Genomic DNA, 15653 nt, shown 5'->3' with positions numbered 1-15653 from the left:
GGGGTGTTCAAGCCCCATTTAATCGAGTGTCTATTTACTTTAACTTCATCAACATGGTCAGGTCCACATTGAGCACCATAATAACGGGGGGTGGGGGGAAACGGGCAGTGTCTAATTAAGGGTTTTTTCTTCCAGCCCCGGGTAATCCAAGCCACCCTAAAACTTACAATCATAAACAATTAGTAAATAACAATGTACAAACACTCAGAAATATATTTACAGAAAGCAAAGGCCCTGATAAATCTAGTCCACATGGGTTCTGGAACTACACAAAAAAATGGCTCTGGTGTTTTACTTAAGGGGGTACATAAAAGGCAGGGATAAAGAATCAAAGGAGGAGTTTTGATTCAGGGGGTCTTGCAGTCACAGATTGATTAACATCTTGGCAGGCTACTCCCATCTCAGGTGCTGGCTGCATGGCATCTTTGGCAGAGCTTGAGGGGGAAAGTTCACCTGCATCAGGCAGTCAATCTTGTGGGGAGTGCCTTGGAAAGTTCCCACTGTCAGGACTTATCCCCTCAGGAGGCTACTATGCACAACCATCCACACACAGCCCAAAGACGGCTCCTAACACTGGTCCCTTGAAAAGAATAATCAAGTTGATAAATCCCTAACAAAACTGCTTCAAGACAACATTGAGAAAATATAAACAGATAGCATCAGGAATCAATGAGGAAATGCCACCATATTTCCTATAGACAAAAAAGGAAATGAAAAGATACTCTGAACAATCTATTATGCCCACATATAGGAAAGCACAGGAGAATTGAACAAATTCCTTGAAATACACAATTTAATGAACTAGACACATAAGAAGGCACAAAAATGAAATAGCTCTACATCTCTCAAAGGGAATTAATCAGTGCACAGATTGCATAAAAGATTTCCATGGTTAATGCCTACAAACACTATTAGAGTAACAGAAAAGATGTGGTCAGGGATCAGAGATCTTACCCTTATCAAACTTAGAACTTCAGGGAAACAACTCACAGAACAACAATGAAGGAAGAAGTCCAGAACAACAATACCTTTCATACCAGAACACAGAGATGAAGAACCCTGCCACTGTGGCCCACAGAGTAAAACATCTGACAGACAACATTTGCTACACTATCTTTACCCACATTGGCTAAAGCTTCTTTAAGGCCTGAACACAACTTCATTTCTTTGTGTGCAAACACTGGCTTCATCTCCATCCAACCTGGCCTCTCCAAATCTACATCTCTAATAAACATCTTGCATTCTGAATTCCAATTCAGTGCCTGTGTCTGCAGCACTTGAGCTACCATAATGAAAACTTCAGAAAGCACCAAATATGCCCAGGGTCAGGAGATCACAGCAAAAATTCGGGTTTATTAGAGTAGAGGTGATTAAAGGGAGACCCCCTGCAGAACAGGCACACATATCTTGGAAGAGGTACATGAACAGCTGATACTGGAGCTTCAGGAATTCAGAGGAAACCACTCAGCTAACCCCAGAGCTGCAACACAGATCACTGAGAGGCCAGTGGTTAACTGCTGCTTGTACACCTTGAAAATATGAGGGTGGTTCTGCTAGTGACAACCAAACTGGACTCCAAAGCCCAACAGCTAGTACGAATGAACCCAATCAAACTAATGCTGATTGGAATATTAACTACATAGGAAAGAAAGGAATGAAAATCCTCTTCTCCTCTCATCCATCTCTCCAGGCCTACTTTAATTGCTCTTTTGGCCACAACTAAATGGGCCAACAGAAATGGCCTTTGTAGAGGCACATCCTGCAAATTACATAGAAGAATAAAAAATCGAGAGGCTTGAAATACTGACCAACACCTTAAAAATATCTTTGCTCCGGAAACATAAAATGATAGCTTCTGACTGGGCGTGGTGTTCCATGCCTGTAATCCTAGTGGCTTGGGAGGCGGAGACAGGCGGTTTGCCAGTTCAAAGCCAGCTTCAGCAACTTAGTGAGGCCCTAAGCAACTTGGTGAGACCCTATCTCAAAATAAAAAATAAAATGGGCTGGAGATGTGGCACAGTGTTGGGACCTGGGTTCAATCCCTGGTATCCCTACACCTGTGTGTGTGTGTGGGCGGGGGGAACAAAGGACAATTTGGGGGAAACATGAAACTTTAATGTTTAAAACACAAAAGAATAAGTAAGAACATGGTGGGAATCCTTTGCTGTAATACTTACAGCTTATGATCCTCCAATGACAGACCTTTGAATTCCTGTTGAGAAAGACATGCCCTGTTTTTCTCCACTGTTAAAAATTAGAGATCATAGAGCCATCGCCGGGGAGCCGCAGCGGCTGCACAACTGGTGCAGCTGAGCGAGCTCGTGCGGGCTCCTCCGCCGCCGCCTGCGCTGCTGCCCACCCCGCCGCGCCACCGTAGCCGCAGGTCTTGCAGGAGGCTGCCGGGGAGGGGCGGCCGAGAAAGCTGAGCACGAGGAGGAGGAGGCGGCGGAGAAGTGATGCTGGTGCCGGGGATCCGGGCAAAGGCAGCGGAGCAGCAGCATCTTCGGGACCCTTGCTGCAGCGTCCCTGTAGCCTGTGGGCCAGTCCAGCGGCCAGAGACCACGCGCCGGGCGGGTCAGTTAGAGACACTTCGAGAATTGCTGAATCCAGGAGTGAAGGGGTTCTGTGAACACACGGACTCTTTACCTTGAGAGGAGTGCAGAAGATTTCTTCAGAAGAAACAAAGACCAGAGATCAGGCCCAGCGACCTGCGGAGCGGCAGAGCCACCCCTGAGCCTGCAAGGTAGGCGCACTTGCCACCCACGGGCAGGTCAGGCCCAGCAACTCTCAGAGGGACACAGCTGCTCCACCCGCGTGCAAGGTAGGCGGAACCATGACCACCGACAAAACAGGCCCAGTGGCCCGCCAGACACATCGCCCCGGTTGGGGGAGGGGCAGAGCCGCAGGGCACCTGCAAGGTAGGCGGACCCGCAACCCACCAGCAGAACAGGCACAGCAATCCACAGAGCGGCAGAGCCACCCCCCGAGCCTGAAAGGTAGGCAGACCTGCGACCCACTGGCAGGTCAGGCCCAGCAACCTGCGGAGGGGCACAGGTGCCCCACGCGCCTGCAAGGTAGGCGGAACCGTGACCACTGACAAAACAGGCCCAGTGGCACGCCGGACACATTGCCCTGGTTGGGAAAGGGGCAGAGCCGCCACCAGCGCCTGTTAGGTAGATAGACCTGCAACCGACAGACAGAACAGGACTAGCGGCCAGCGGAGGGGCAGAGCCACTGCTCACGCCTGCAAGGTAGGTGGACCTGTGACCACCGAAAGAACAGGCCCACAGAAAGTACAGGCACAGCGGCCTGCCGGCGTGGTAGGCACATTGCCCCAATTGGAGGAGGGGCAGAACCACCGCCAAAGCCTGCGAGGGAGACTTTGCAACTATACAAGAGCAATATAAATATATAGGGGGAAAAATCAACAACACAACAGTTTCACCAAGCAGAAAGAAACGTGATCAGTATGAAAAGACAAGGAAAGAAAGGACCACAAGCAATGCAGGTCAACTCAACTTTAGAAGAGGTAATATCTGCAGCAGATGGAATGTCAGATAAAGAATTCAGATATACATGCTTCAGATGATCTGGAGTCTCAATGAAGACATTAGACAGCAAAATCAGACAATGAAAGACCACTTCGACCACTTCGACAATGAATTACATAAACAAATCCAAGAAGCAAAAGATCAATTATACAGGGAGATAGAGGTTATAAAAAACAAACAAACAGAAATCCTGAAAATGCAGGAAACAATAAACCAACTTAAAAACTCAATTGAGAGTACTACCAGCAGAGTAGAACACTTAGAAGATAGAACATCAGACAATGAAGACAAAGTATTTCAACTGGAGAAGAACATAGACAGCTCAGCAAAGCTGTTAAGAAACCATGAACAGAACATTCAAGAAATATGGGATAACATAAAGAGACCAAACTTAAGAGTCATTGGGATACAGGAAGGTATAGAGGTCCAAACCAAAGGAATGAGCAATCTATTCAACGAAATAATACGAGAAAACTTCCCAGACTTGAAGAATGAGACAGAATCCCAAATCCTAGAAGCCTACAGGACGACGAATGTGCAAAATCATAAGAGATCCACACCTAGACACATTATAATGAAGATGCCCAACATACAGAATAAGGAGAGAATTTTAAAAGCTACAAGAGAAAGGAAGCAGATTACATTTAGGGGTAAACCAATCAGGATAACAGCTGATCTTTCAACACAGACTCTGAAAGCTAGAAGATACTGGAATAACATATTTCAAACACTGAAAGAAAATGGGTTCCAACCAAGAATTGTGTATCCAGCGAAATTAAGCTTCAGGGTGGAAGATGAAATTAAAACCTTCCATGATAAACAAAAGTTAAAAGAATTTGCAGCTAGAAAACCATCTCTTCAAAACATCCCTGGCAAAATATTACAGGAAGAGGAAATGGAAAATATCAATGAAAACCAACAGCGGGAGGTAGTACAGTAAAGGGGGGGGGGAATAATCAAAGAGGAAAACAAACCATGTTTAGTAACATAAATAAACAAATATGGCTGGAAGAACAACCCATATCTCAATAATAACCCTAAATGTTAATGGCTTAAACTCACCAATTAAGAGACACAGGCTAGTAGAATGGATCACAAAACAAGACCCAACAATATGCTGCCTTCAGGAGACGCATTTGATAGGAAAAGACATACATAGACTGAAGGTGAAAGGTTGGGAAAAATCATATCACTCATATGGACTTTGGAAACAAGTAGGAGTGTCCATACTCATATCAAATAAAATAGATTTCAAGCCAAAGTTAATCAAAAGGGATGAAGAGGGACACTACATACTGCTCAAGGGAACCATACACCAACAAGACATAACAATCATAAATATATATGCCCCAAATAATGGTGCAGCTATGTTCATCAACAAACTCTTCTCAAGTTCAAGAGTCTAATAGACCACCACACAATAATCATGGGAGACTTCAACACACCTCTCTCACCACTGGACAGATCTTCCAAACAAAAGTTGAATAAGGAAACTATAGAACTCAATAACATAATTAATAACCTAGACTTAATTGACATATATAGAATATACCACCCAAGATCAAGCAGTTACACTTTTTTCTCAGCAGCACATGGATCCTTCTCAAAAATAGATCATATATTATGTCACAGGGCAACTCTTAGACAATATAAAGGAGTAGAGATAATACCATGCATCTTTTCTGATCATAATGGAATGAAATTGAAAATCAACGATAAAAGAAGTAAGGAAAAATCATGCATGACTTGGAGAATGAACAATAGGTTATTGAATGATCAATGGGTTATAGAAGACATCAAGAGGGAAATTGAAAAATTCTTAGAGATAAATGAAAACACAGACACAACATATCGGAATCTATGGGACACATTGAAAGCAGTTCTAAGAGGAAAATTTATTGCTTGGAGTTCATTCCTTAAAAAAAGAAAAAACCAACAAATAAATGATCTAATACTTCAACTCAAAATCCTAGAAAAAGAAGAGCAAAACAACAGCAAAAGAAGTAGAAGACAAGAAATAATTAAAATCAGACCTGAAATTAATGAAATCAAAACAAAAGAAACAATTGAAAAAATTGACAAAACTAAAAGTTGGTTCTTTGAAAAAATAAATAAAATCAACAGACCCTTAGCCACGCTAACGAAGAGAAGAAGAGAGAGAACTCAAATTACTAGCATACGGGATGAAAAAGGCAATATCACAACAGACACTTCAGAAATACAGAAGATTATCAGAAATTATTTTGAATCCTTATACTCCAATAAAATAGAAGATAGTGAAGGCATCGATAAATTTCTTAAGTCATATGATTTGTCCAGATTGAGTCAGGAGGATATTGACAACCTAAACAGACCAATATCAATTGAGGAAATAGAAGAAACCATCAAAAGACTACCAACTAAGAAAAGCCCAGGACCGGATGGGTATACAGCAGAGTTTTACAAAACTTTTAAAGAGGAACTAATACCAATACTTTTCAAGCTATTTCAGGAAATAGAAAAAGAGGGAGAACTTCCAAATTCATTCTATGAGGCCAACATCACCCTGATTCCTAAACCAGACAAAGACACTTCAAAGAAAGAAAACTACAGACCAATATCTCTAATGAACCTAGATGCAAAAATCCTCAATAAACTTCTGGCGAACCGGATACAAAAACATATCAAAAAAATTGTGCACCATGATCAGGTAGGATTTATCCCTGGGATGCAAGTTTGGTTCAATATACGGAAATCAATAAATGTTATTCACCACATCAATAGGCTTAAAAATAAGAACCATATGATCATCTCGATAGATGCGGAAAAAGCATTCGACAAAGTACAGCATCCCTTTATGTTCAAAACTCTAGAAAAACTAGGGATAACAGGAACATACCTCAATATTGTAAAAGCAATCTATGCTAAGCCTCAGGCTAGCATCATTCTGAATGGAGAAAAACTGAAGGCATTCCCTCTAAAATCTGGAACAAGACAGGGATGCCCTCTCTCACCACTTCTGTTCAACATAGTTCTCAAATCACTGGCCAGAGCAATTAGACAGACGAAAGAAATTAAAGGCATAAAAATAGGAAAAGAAGAACTCAAATTATCACTATTTGCAGATGACATGATTCTATACCTAGCAGACCCAAAATGGTCTACAAAGAAACTATTAGAGCTAATAAATGAATTCAGCAAAGTGGCAGGATATAAAATCAACACGCATAAATCAAAGGCATTCCTGTATATCAGCGACAAATCCTCTGAAATGGAAATGAGAACAAACACCCCATTCACAATATCCTCAAAAAAAATAAAATACTTGGGAATCAACCTAACAAAAGAGGTGAAAGACGTATACAATGAAAACTACAGAACCCTAAAGAGAGAAATAGAAGAAGATCTTAGAAGATGGAAAAATATACCCTGTTCATGGATAGGTAGAAGTAACATCATCAAAATGGCGATATTACCAAAAGTTCTCTATAGGTTTAATGCAATGCCAATCAAAATCCCAACGGCATTTCTTGTAGAAATAGAGAAAGCAATCATGAAATTCATATGGAAAAATAAAAGACCCAGAATAGCAAAAACAATGCTAAGCAGGAAGAGTGAATCAGGCGGTATAGCTATACCAGACTTCAAACTATACTACAGAGCAATAGTAACAAAAACAGCATGGTACTGGTACCAAAACAGGCGGGTGGACCAATAGTACAGAATAGAGGACACAGAAACCAATCCACAAAACTACAACTATCTTATATTCGATAAAGGGGCTAAAAGCATGCAATGGAAGAAGGATAGCATCTTCAACAAATGGTGTTGGGAAAACTGGAAATCCATATGCAACAAAATGAAACTGAATCCCTTTCTCTCGCCATGCACAAAAGTTAACTAAAAGTGGATCAAGGAACTTGATATCAAATCAGAGACATGGCGTCTGATAGAAGAAAAAGTTGGCTATGATCTACATACTGTGGGGTCGGGCTCCAAATTCCTCAATAGGACACCCATAGCACAACAGTTAATAACTAGAATCAACAAATGGGACTTACTCAAACTAAAAAGTTTTTTCTCAGCAAAAGAAACAATAAGAGAGGTAAATAGGGAGCCTACGTCCTGGGAACAAATCTTTACTCCTCACACTTCAGACAGAGCCCTAATATCCAGAATATACAAAGAACTAAAAAAATTAGACAATGAGATAACAAATAACCCAATCAACAAATGGGCCAAGGACCTGAACAGAAATTTCTCAGAGGAGGACATACAATCAATCAACAAGTATATGAAAAAATGCTCACCATCTCTAGCAGTCAGAGAAATGCAAATCAAAACCACCCTAAGATACCATCTCACTCCAGTAAGATTGGCAGCCATTAGGAAGTCAAACAACAACAAGTGCTGGTGAGGATGTGGGGAAAAGGGTACTCTTGTACATTGCTGGTGGGACTGCAAATTGGTGCGGCCAATTTGGAAAGCAGTATGGAGATTTCTTGGAAAGCTCGGAATGGAACCACCATTTGATCCAGCTATTCCCCTACTCGGTCTATTCCCTAAAGACCTAAAAAGAGCACACTATAGGGACACTGCTACATCCATGTTCATAGCAGCACAATTCACAATAGCAAGACTGTGGAACCAACCTAGATGCCCTTCAATAGACGAATGGATAAAAAAAAATGTGGCATTTATACACAATGGAGTATTACTCTGCATTAAGAAATGACAAAATCATAGAATTTGGAGGGAAATGGATGGCATTAGAGCAGATTATGCTAAGTGAAGCTAGCCAATCCCTTAAAAACAAATGCCAAATGTCTTCTTTGATACAAGGAGAGTAACTAAGAACAGAGTAGGGACGAAGAGCATGAGAAGAAGATTAACATTAAACAGGGATGAGAGGTGGGAGGGAAAGGGAGAGAGAAGGGAAATTGCATGTAAATGGAAGGAGACCCTCAGGGGTATACAAAATTATATACAAGAGGAAGTGAGGGGAAAGGAGGAAAAATATAAGGGGGAGAAATGAACTACAGTAGAGGGGGTAGAGAGAGAAGAGGGGAGGGGAGGGGGGGGATAGTAGAGGATCGGAAAGGCAGCAGAATACAACAGACACCAGAATGGCAATATGTAAATCAATGGTTGTGCAACTGATGTGATTCTGCAATCTGTATATGGGGTAAAAATGGGAGCTCATATCCCACTTGAATCAAAGTGTGAAATATGATATATCAAGAACTATGTAATGTTTTGAACAACCTACAATAAAAATTAATTTTAAAAAAAATTAGAGATCATGGGCTGGGGATGTGGCTCAAGCGGTAGCGCGCTCGCCTGGCATGCGTGCGGCCTGGGTTCGATCCTCAGCACCACATACAAACAAAGATGTTGTGTCCGCCGAAAACTGAAAAATAAATATTGAAATTTTCTCTCTGTCTCTCTCTCTATTAAAAAAAAATTAGAGATCATTTTAATTAGGTATGACTTCTTCCTTTTGCTCACATTCCTTCCACTTTCTTCTCCTCAGGTTTTGCATTACCAATAGTTTTCTGTTTCTTTTTCATTGCAAAATAATTCAAAGAGACTAAACATAAAATAAAAAGAAGCAAGATAAGGAGCCATAATAACCATGATTTTTTCTTTTTCAACACACTTCCAGTGACGTAACCAGTTGTTCCTTCAGGAGCAGTTCCAGTGTTATTTCCAGTCACTCCTCCAGGCCCATTTCCAGTGGTACTTTTAGTCCTTTCAGTCGTTTGTCCAATATCAGGCGTATATTCCATGGTGCTTTCAGGTGTGCCACCGGGTGTATATTCCACAGTGCTTCCAGTCGTTCTTCCAGGCACATTCTGGTAGCACTTCAGGTGTCCGGCCCAGGCGCATTTCCCGTGGTAGTTCTAGTCACATCCCATAGGAGGTGGGCCACTATCTTCACTACCTCCATAGCCTTTGTTACTACAGTTGGGAGGTGACCATTCATGGTTGCAGTGACAGTGATGTTTATTATTACAGACCCCCCTCATGTTGCAGGTCTCAGGCTGACAGATTTCGTCGGCTGAACCATACTTGCACACTTCTTCCTGATGCAGATCTTTCCTGGAGCACATGAGGTGCCTTCTTTAACTTGATCAATATCAGGTGTGGACATCCCTAAATGATAATCAGTGCCCCAGCAAGTGTTTTGATTGAAGTGAAACTGATGCACTGTAGAATGTGCTTGGAGAGTGGGAATTTTATTCACGTTTTCACACTGAATCCTTCCACACATGATATCAGGCTGTGAACATTTGGTATATTTTGTGCCTGCAATACTACAGTGCCCAAAACGATTTCCTTGGGTGTTGATTTCATTGTAGCAACTCTGAGATGCACTCCTTGCATCTCTGCCAAAAATCTCTTTACACTGTATATCATGGGTATTACATGTCTTTTTATAGCAGTAGGCACTGTCACTACAAGGGCTTCCATCCTGCACATATACATCATCTGGGCATTGATGGGATGTCCCATTGCAACACTCAGGAAGGTCACATTCATTGACCGGGTTTCTACATAAAGTCCCTGATGGCATTAATCTACATTCTTTGCAACAAAGTCCAGTAGCGCAAGAAGCTCCAGAACGCAAAGTGCAGTTAGACAGACAACAGGGATCTTTTGCACATTGATCATTAGTTCCACAGTCACACTCCTCTCCTTCTTCAATTACTAGATTCCCACCATACTTCAACCTAAAGATATTCCCTGCATTTGGAGGAGGATAAATACATGTTTTCAGAGTATTGTCCCAAAAATCAGCATAACTGCAATTGCTAAATTTAATTGATGACTTTTTATAGGGATGCATTATGCACGAATCTAAGCCACATGTACACCCTTGAGTGTCATGCACCATACCCAAATTATGGCCAAGCTCATGGGTCACAATCATTGCAAAAATGTGAAGTTGTTGTCTGCAAAAACAAGAGTTCCAGAGTTATAAGGACTACGACATATTCCTTTAACATACACGGAACCTTGTTTTATGCCAACTAATTCTTTTATTACAAGATGTGCAACATCATGAGGCAGACGTCTATTAAGATTTTTATGCTTCCAACCTGAAAACGTCTTGGCAACCACATCTAAGTCAACAATGGCATTAACTAGGTTTTCTGCAGTCCAGACTTCCATACGAGTCAAAATTACATCAATTTCCAAAGCGTTATATATGGAATCCACCGTGTTGAGAGCATTGGTCACATTGCTTTGGGAGGAAACATATCTAACATTGTCCACAACGACTACTAGCTCAACATACCGGGCGTGAGTCCACCAGCCCACATAAGTACTTTGTTTCAGAGTGAAATTATGTGACATTTGCATTTCCAATTGACGTGCTATTTTCTCTTCTGTTAACCCACATCTCATAGGTGGGAACTGTGTCTCATTAGTCTCTATCTTATATACCAAGTGTTCAAATGTAACAGAAAGCTTTATTGGCTTATTTTCATAAGCAAGTTCATTTATCTGTAGCATTCCTTGAAAGCCCCCGGAACAGGTGCTGAGGGCAACCAGGGACTCAGGGACCCCCTCCACAAAACCATGATAGTAGCAGTCATCCTGGACAAAGGGCTGATCCTGATGGAGGACATGCTGCTCTGTGTAAGTGAACACTGGGAGGTGTGGAGAAACTAACAGCTTCTTGGCCTTCATGTGGACAACATGTCTTTGGCCTCCGAACCGCAGACTATAGGAGAGCCAACCCAGAGCCTCTGCACCTTTGTCCCTGCTGATAACCTTCAAGGGGATCACCACTTCTGGGGAGGTGAAATGCTCGGAGGGACTGGCCTGGGAAAGGCCAGGTTTGGACAGAAATATTCCAAGTCAGACCAGTAGAAAAGTGACCCTGATGTGCATCAGAGTCTCAACCACAGCCATTATGGATCTGTCATTAACGAGCCACCTGTCCAGAGAAAAAGAAAAACGCAAGAGCATGAGGAACTGCTGGTCAGGCTCCTCCCTCTGAGCTGTTCAGAGTGCTGGGCTGATCTTTATGGATCTGTATCCTGGTGGAGTTGGACCATCAGAGCTGCAGTACTGAAAGTGAAAAATAAAAAGGGCTGGAATGGAGTCAGTGGAATAGGAAAGATGGGAGAGAAAAAGAAGAAAGTGAGGCTAAAGTGATTCTTGCGTTGGGACCAGATTTGAAGCAATAACATGCATGGGATTTGCATATTCTAATATAAATACACACACACATATGCCCAGGGTCAGGAGATCACAGCAAAAAATTCGGGTTTATTAGAATAGAGGTGATTAAAGGGAGGCCCCTGCAGAACAGGCACACATATCTTGGAAGAGGTACATGAACAGCTGATACTAGTGCTTCAGGAATTCAGAGGAAACCACTCAGCTAACCCCAGAGCTGCAACACAGATCACTGAGAGGCCAGTGGTTAACTGCTGCTTGTACACCTTGAAAATATGAGGGTGGTTTTGCTAGTGACAACCAGAGTGGACTCCAAATACCAACAGCTACTATGAATGAACCCAATCAAACTAATGCTGATGGCAATATTAAGTACATAGGAAAGAAAGGAATAAAAACCCTCTTCTTCTCCCATCCATCTCTCCAGGCCTACTTTAATTGCTCTTTTGGCCACAACTAAATGGGCCAACAGAAATGGCCTTTGTAGAGGCACATCCTGCAAATTACATAGAAGAATAAAAAATCAAGAGGTCTGAAATACTGACCAACACCTTAAAAATGTCTTTGCTCTGGAAACATAAAATGATAACTTCTGACTGGGCGTGGTGTTCTATGCCTGTAATCCTAGTGGCTTGGGAGGCGGAGACAGGCGGTTTGCCAGTTCAAAGCCAGCTTCAGCAACTTAGTGAGGCCCTATGCAACTTGGTGAGACCCTGTCTCAAAATAAAAAATAAAATGGGCTGGAGATGTGGCTCAGTGTTGAGACCTGGGTTCAATCCCTGGTATCCCCACACCTGTGGAAGGGAAAAAAAAAGGACAATTTTTTGGGAAAACGAAACTTTAATGTTTAAAACACAAAAGAATAAATAACATGATGGGAATCCTTTGCTGTAATATTTACAGCTTATGATCCTGGCATGAAAAACCTTTGAATTTCTGTTGAGAAAGACATGCCCTGTTTTTCTCCACTGTTAAAAAATAGAGGTCAGTTTAATTAGGTATGACTTCTTCCTTTTCCATTCCTTCCACTTTCTTCTCCTCAGGTTTTGCTTGACCAATATCAGTTTTCTTTTTCTTTTTCATTGCTATATAATGCATAGCGAGTAAACATAAAATTAAAAGAAGGAAGATAAGGGGCCATAATATCCATGAGTTTCTCTTTTTCAATGCACTTCCAGTCACGTGTCCAGTGGTTCCTCCAGGCGCATTTCCAGTGGTACTTTGAGTCCTTCCAGTTTTTCCAGTCGTTTGTCCAGACGTATATTTCATGGTGGTTTCAGGCGTTGCTCCGGGTGAATTTCCCATGGTAATTCCAGGTGAATTTCCCATGGTAATTCCAGTCGTTCTTCCAGGCATATTTCCAGTAGCACTTCCAGTCTCAGGCCCAGGCACATTTCCCATGGTAGTTCCAGATGCATGTCCAGGCACATTTCCGGTAGCACTTCCACTCTCGGGCCCAGGCGCATTTCCTGTGGTAGTTCCAGTTGCATGTCCAGGCACATTTGCAGTGGTAGTTCTAGTCACATTGAACTCTGGAACGGGTTTCCCAGGAGGTGGACCACTATCTTCACTACCTCCATAGCCTTTGTTACTACAGTTGGGAGGTGACCATTCATGGTTGCAGTGACAGTGATGTTTGTTATTACAGACCCCCCTCATGTTGCAAGTCTCAGGCTGACAGATTTCGGTCGGCTGAATGATACTGGCACACTTCTTACTGATGCAGATCTTTCCTGGAGCACATGAGGTGCCTTCTTTTACTTGACCAATATCAGGTATGGACATCCCTAAATGATAATCAGTGCCCCAGCAAGTGATTTGATTGAAGTGAAGCTGATGCACTGTAATATGTGATTGGAGAAAGGGAAGTCGGCTCACATTTTCACACTGAACCCTTCCACACATGATATCAGGTTCCGAACATTTGGTATATGTTGTGCCTACAATATCACAGTGCCCAAAACGATTTCCTTGGGTGTTGATTTCATTGTAGCAACTCTGAGATGCACTCCTTGCATCTCTGCCAAAAATCTCTTTACACTGTATATCATGGGTATTACATGTCTTTTTATAGCAGTAGGCATTGTCACTACAAGGGCTTCCATCCTGCACATATATATCATCTGGGCATTGATGGGATGTCCCATTGCACCACTCTGGAAGGTCACATTTATTGAGCGGATGTCTACATAAAGTCCCTGGTGGCCTAAATTTACAGTCTTTGCAACAAAGCCCAAAAGAACAAGACGATCCAGGACTGAAAGTGCAGTTAGACTGACAACAGGGATTTCTTGCACACTGCTGGACAGATCCACAATCACAGTCTTCTCCTGCATCAACTACTTCGTTCCCACAGTATTTAATCTTAAAGACATCCGATTCATGTGCAAGAGGATAAATACATGTATTCCGACGATTGTCCCAATAGTCGGCATAACTGCAATTGCTAAATCTAAATGAAAAAGTGTAGTACTGATTCATTATGCATGTCCTGGATCCACATACACAATATCGTTCATCATGCCACATACCCAAATTATGACCAAGCTCATGGCTCATAGCAATTGCAAAATTGGAAGGTTGGTTGTCTCTAAACACTTCAACTCCACAGTTATAAAGACTACGGCATGCTCCTCCAACATAGGCGACACCAAGTTTTCCACCACCATAATATTCTTTCATAAACAGATGTACAACATCATGATGCAGACGTCTACCAAGGTTATTTTGCTTCCAAGTACAAAAGTAGTCCAAAACATAATCTAAGTCATCCTTGGTAACAATTGGATTATTTGTAGTCCAGACCTCCAACCCAGTCAAAATTATGTCAATTTCCAAAGCCTGATATAAGGAATCCACTATATTGACAACATTAATTATGTCCAACTTTATCGTTGTCACATTCCTTTCGGAGAAAACATATCTATGATAGTCCACAACCACTGCTACCTCAAGAAAACGTGAGTGGATCCACCACCCCAAATAAGAACTTTGTTTCAGAGTGAAATTATGTGACATTTGCATTTCCAATTGACGTGCTATTTTCTCTTCTGTTAACCCACATCTCATAGGTGGGAACTGTGTCTCATTAGTCTCTATCTTATATAACAAGTGTTCAAATGTAACAGAAAGTTTTATTGGCTTAATTTCATAAGCAAGTTCATTTATCTGTAGCATTCCTTGAAAGCCCCCGGAACAGGTGCTGAGGGCAACCAGGGACTCAGGGACCCCCTCCACAAAACCATGATAGTAGCAGTCATCCTGGACAAAGGGCTGATCCTGATGGAGGACATGCTGCTCTGTGTAAGTGAACACTGGGAGGTGTGGAGAAACTAACAGCTTCTTGGCCTTCATGTGGACAACATGTCTTTGGCCTCCGAACCGCAGACTATAGGAGAGCCAACCCAGAGCCTCTGCACTTTTGTCCCTGCTGATAACTTTCAAGGGGATCACCACTTCTGGGGAGGTGAAATGCTGGGAGGGACTGGCCTGGGAGAGGACAGGAATGAACAGAGATATCCCAAGGCAGACCGGTAGAAAAGTGACCCTGATGTGCATCAGAGTCTCAACCACAGCCATTATGGATCTGTCATTAACGAGCCATCTGTCCAGAGAAAAAGAAAAACGCAAGAGCATGAGGAACTGCTGGTCAGGCTCCTCCCTCTGAGCTGTTCAGAGTGCTGGGCTGATCTTTATGGATCTGTATCCTGGTGGAGTTGGACCATCAGAGGTGCAGTACTGAAAGTGAAATATAAAAAGGGCTGGAATGGAGTCAGTGGAACAGGAAAGATGGGAGAGAAAAAGAAGAAAGTGAGGCTAAAGTGATTCTTGAATTGGGACCAGATTTGAAGCAATAACATGCATGGGATTTGCATATTCTAATATAAATACACACACACATAGACACGTGTGTGTGTGTGTATGTGTGTG

The 15653-nt window shown here is 42.2% G+C and overlaps 2 protein-coding genes across 2 annotated transcripts; both read right to left on the bottom strand.

Annotated features, from left to right (window-relative positions):
• Positions 1-9433: 9433 nt before the first annotated feature.
• LOC143394571 (disintegrin and metalloproteinase domain-containing protein 20-like) lies at positions 9434-11453 on the bottom strand. The gene is given in 3 exon segments (XM_076849275.2): positions 9434-9597; positions 9600-10475; positions 10478-11453. Coding segments are annotated over 3 exon segments (2016 nt in total).
• A 1260-nt stretch (positions 11454-12713) lies between these two features.
• Positions 12714-15448, bottom strand: LOC143394570 (disintegrin and metalloproteinase domain-containing protein 20-like). The gene is given in 3 exon segments (XM_076849274.2): positions 12714-15350; positions 15352-15418; positions 15420-15448. Coding segments are annotated over 3 exon segments (2733 nt in total).
• Between the last annotated feature and the right edge of the window lie 205 nt (positions 15449-15653).

Source organism: Callospermophilus lateralis, chromosome 3 (assembly GCF_048772815.1).
Source record: "Callospermophilus lateralis isolate mCalLat2 chromosome 3, mCalLat2.hap1, whole genome shotgun sequence".
Lineage (NCBI taxonomy): Eukaryota > Metazoa > Chordata > Mammalia > Rodentia > Sciuridae > Callospermophilus > Callospermophilus lateralis.
The sequence above is the reverse complement of the archived record's forward strand: the minus strand, read 5'-3'. Positions and strand labels throughout refer to the sequence as shown.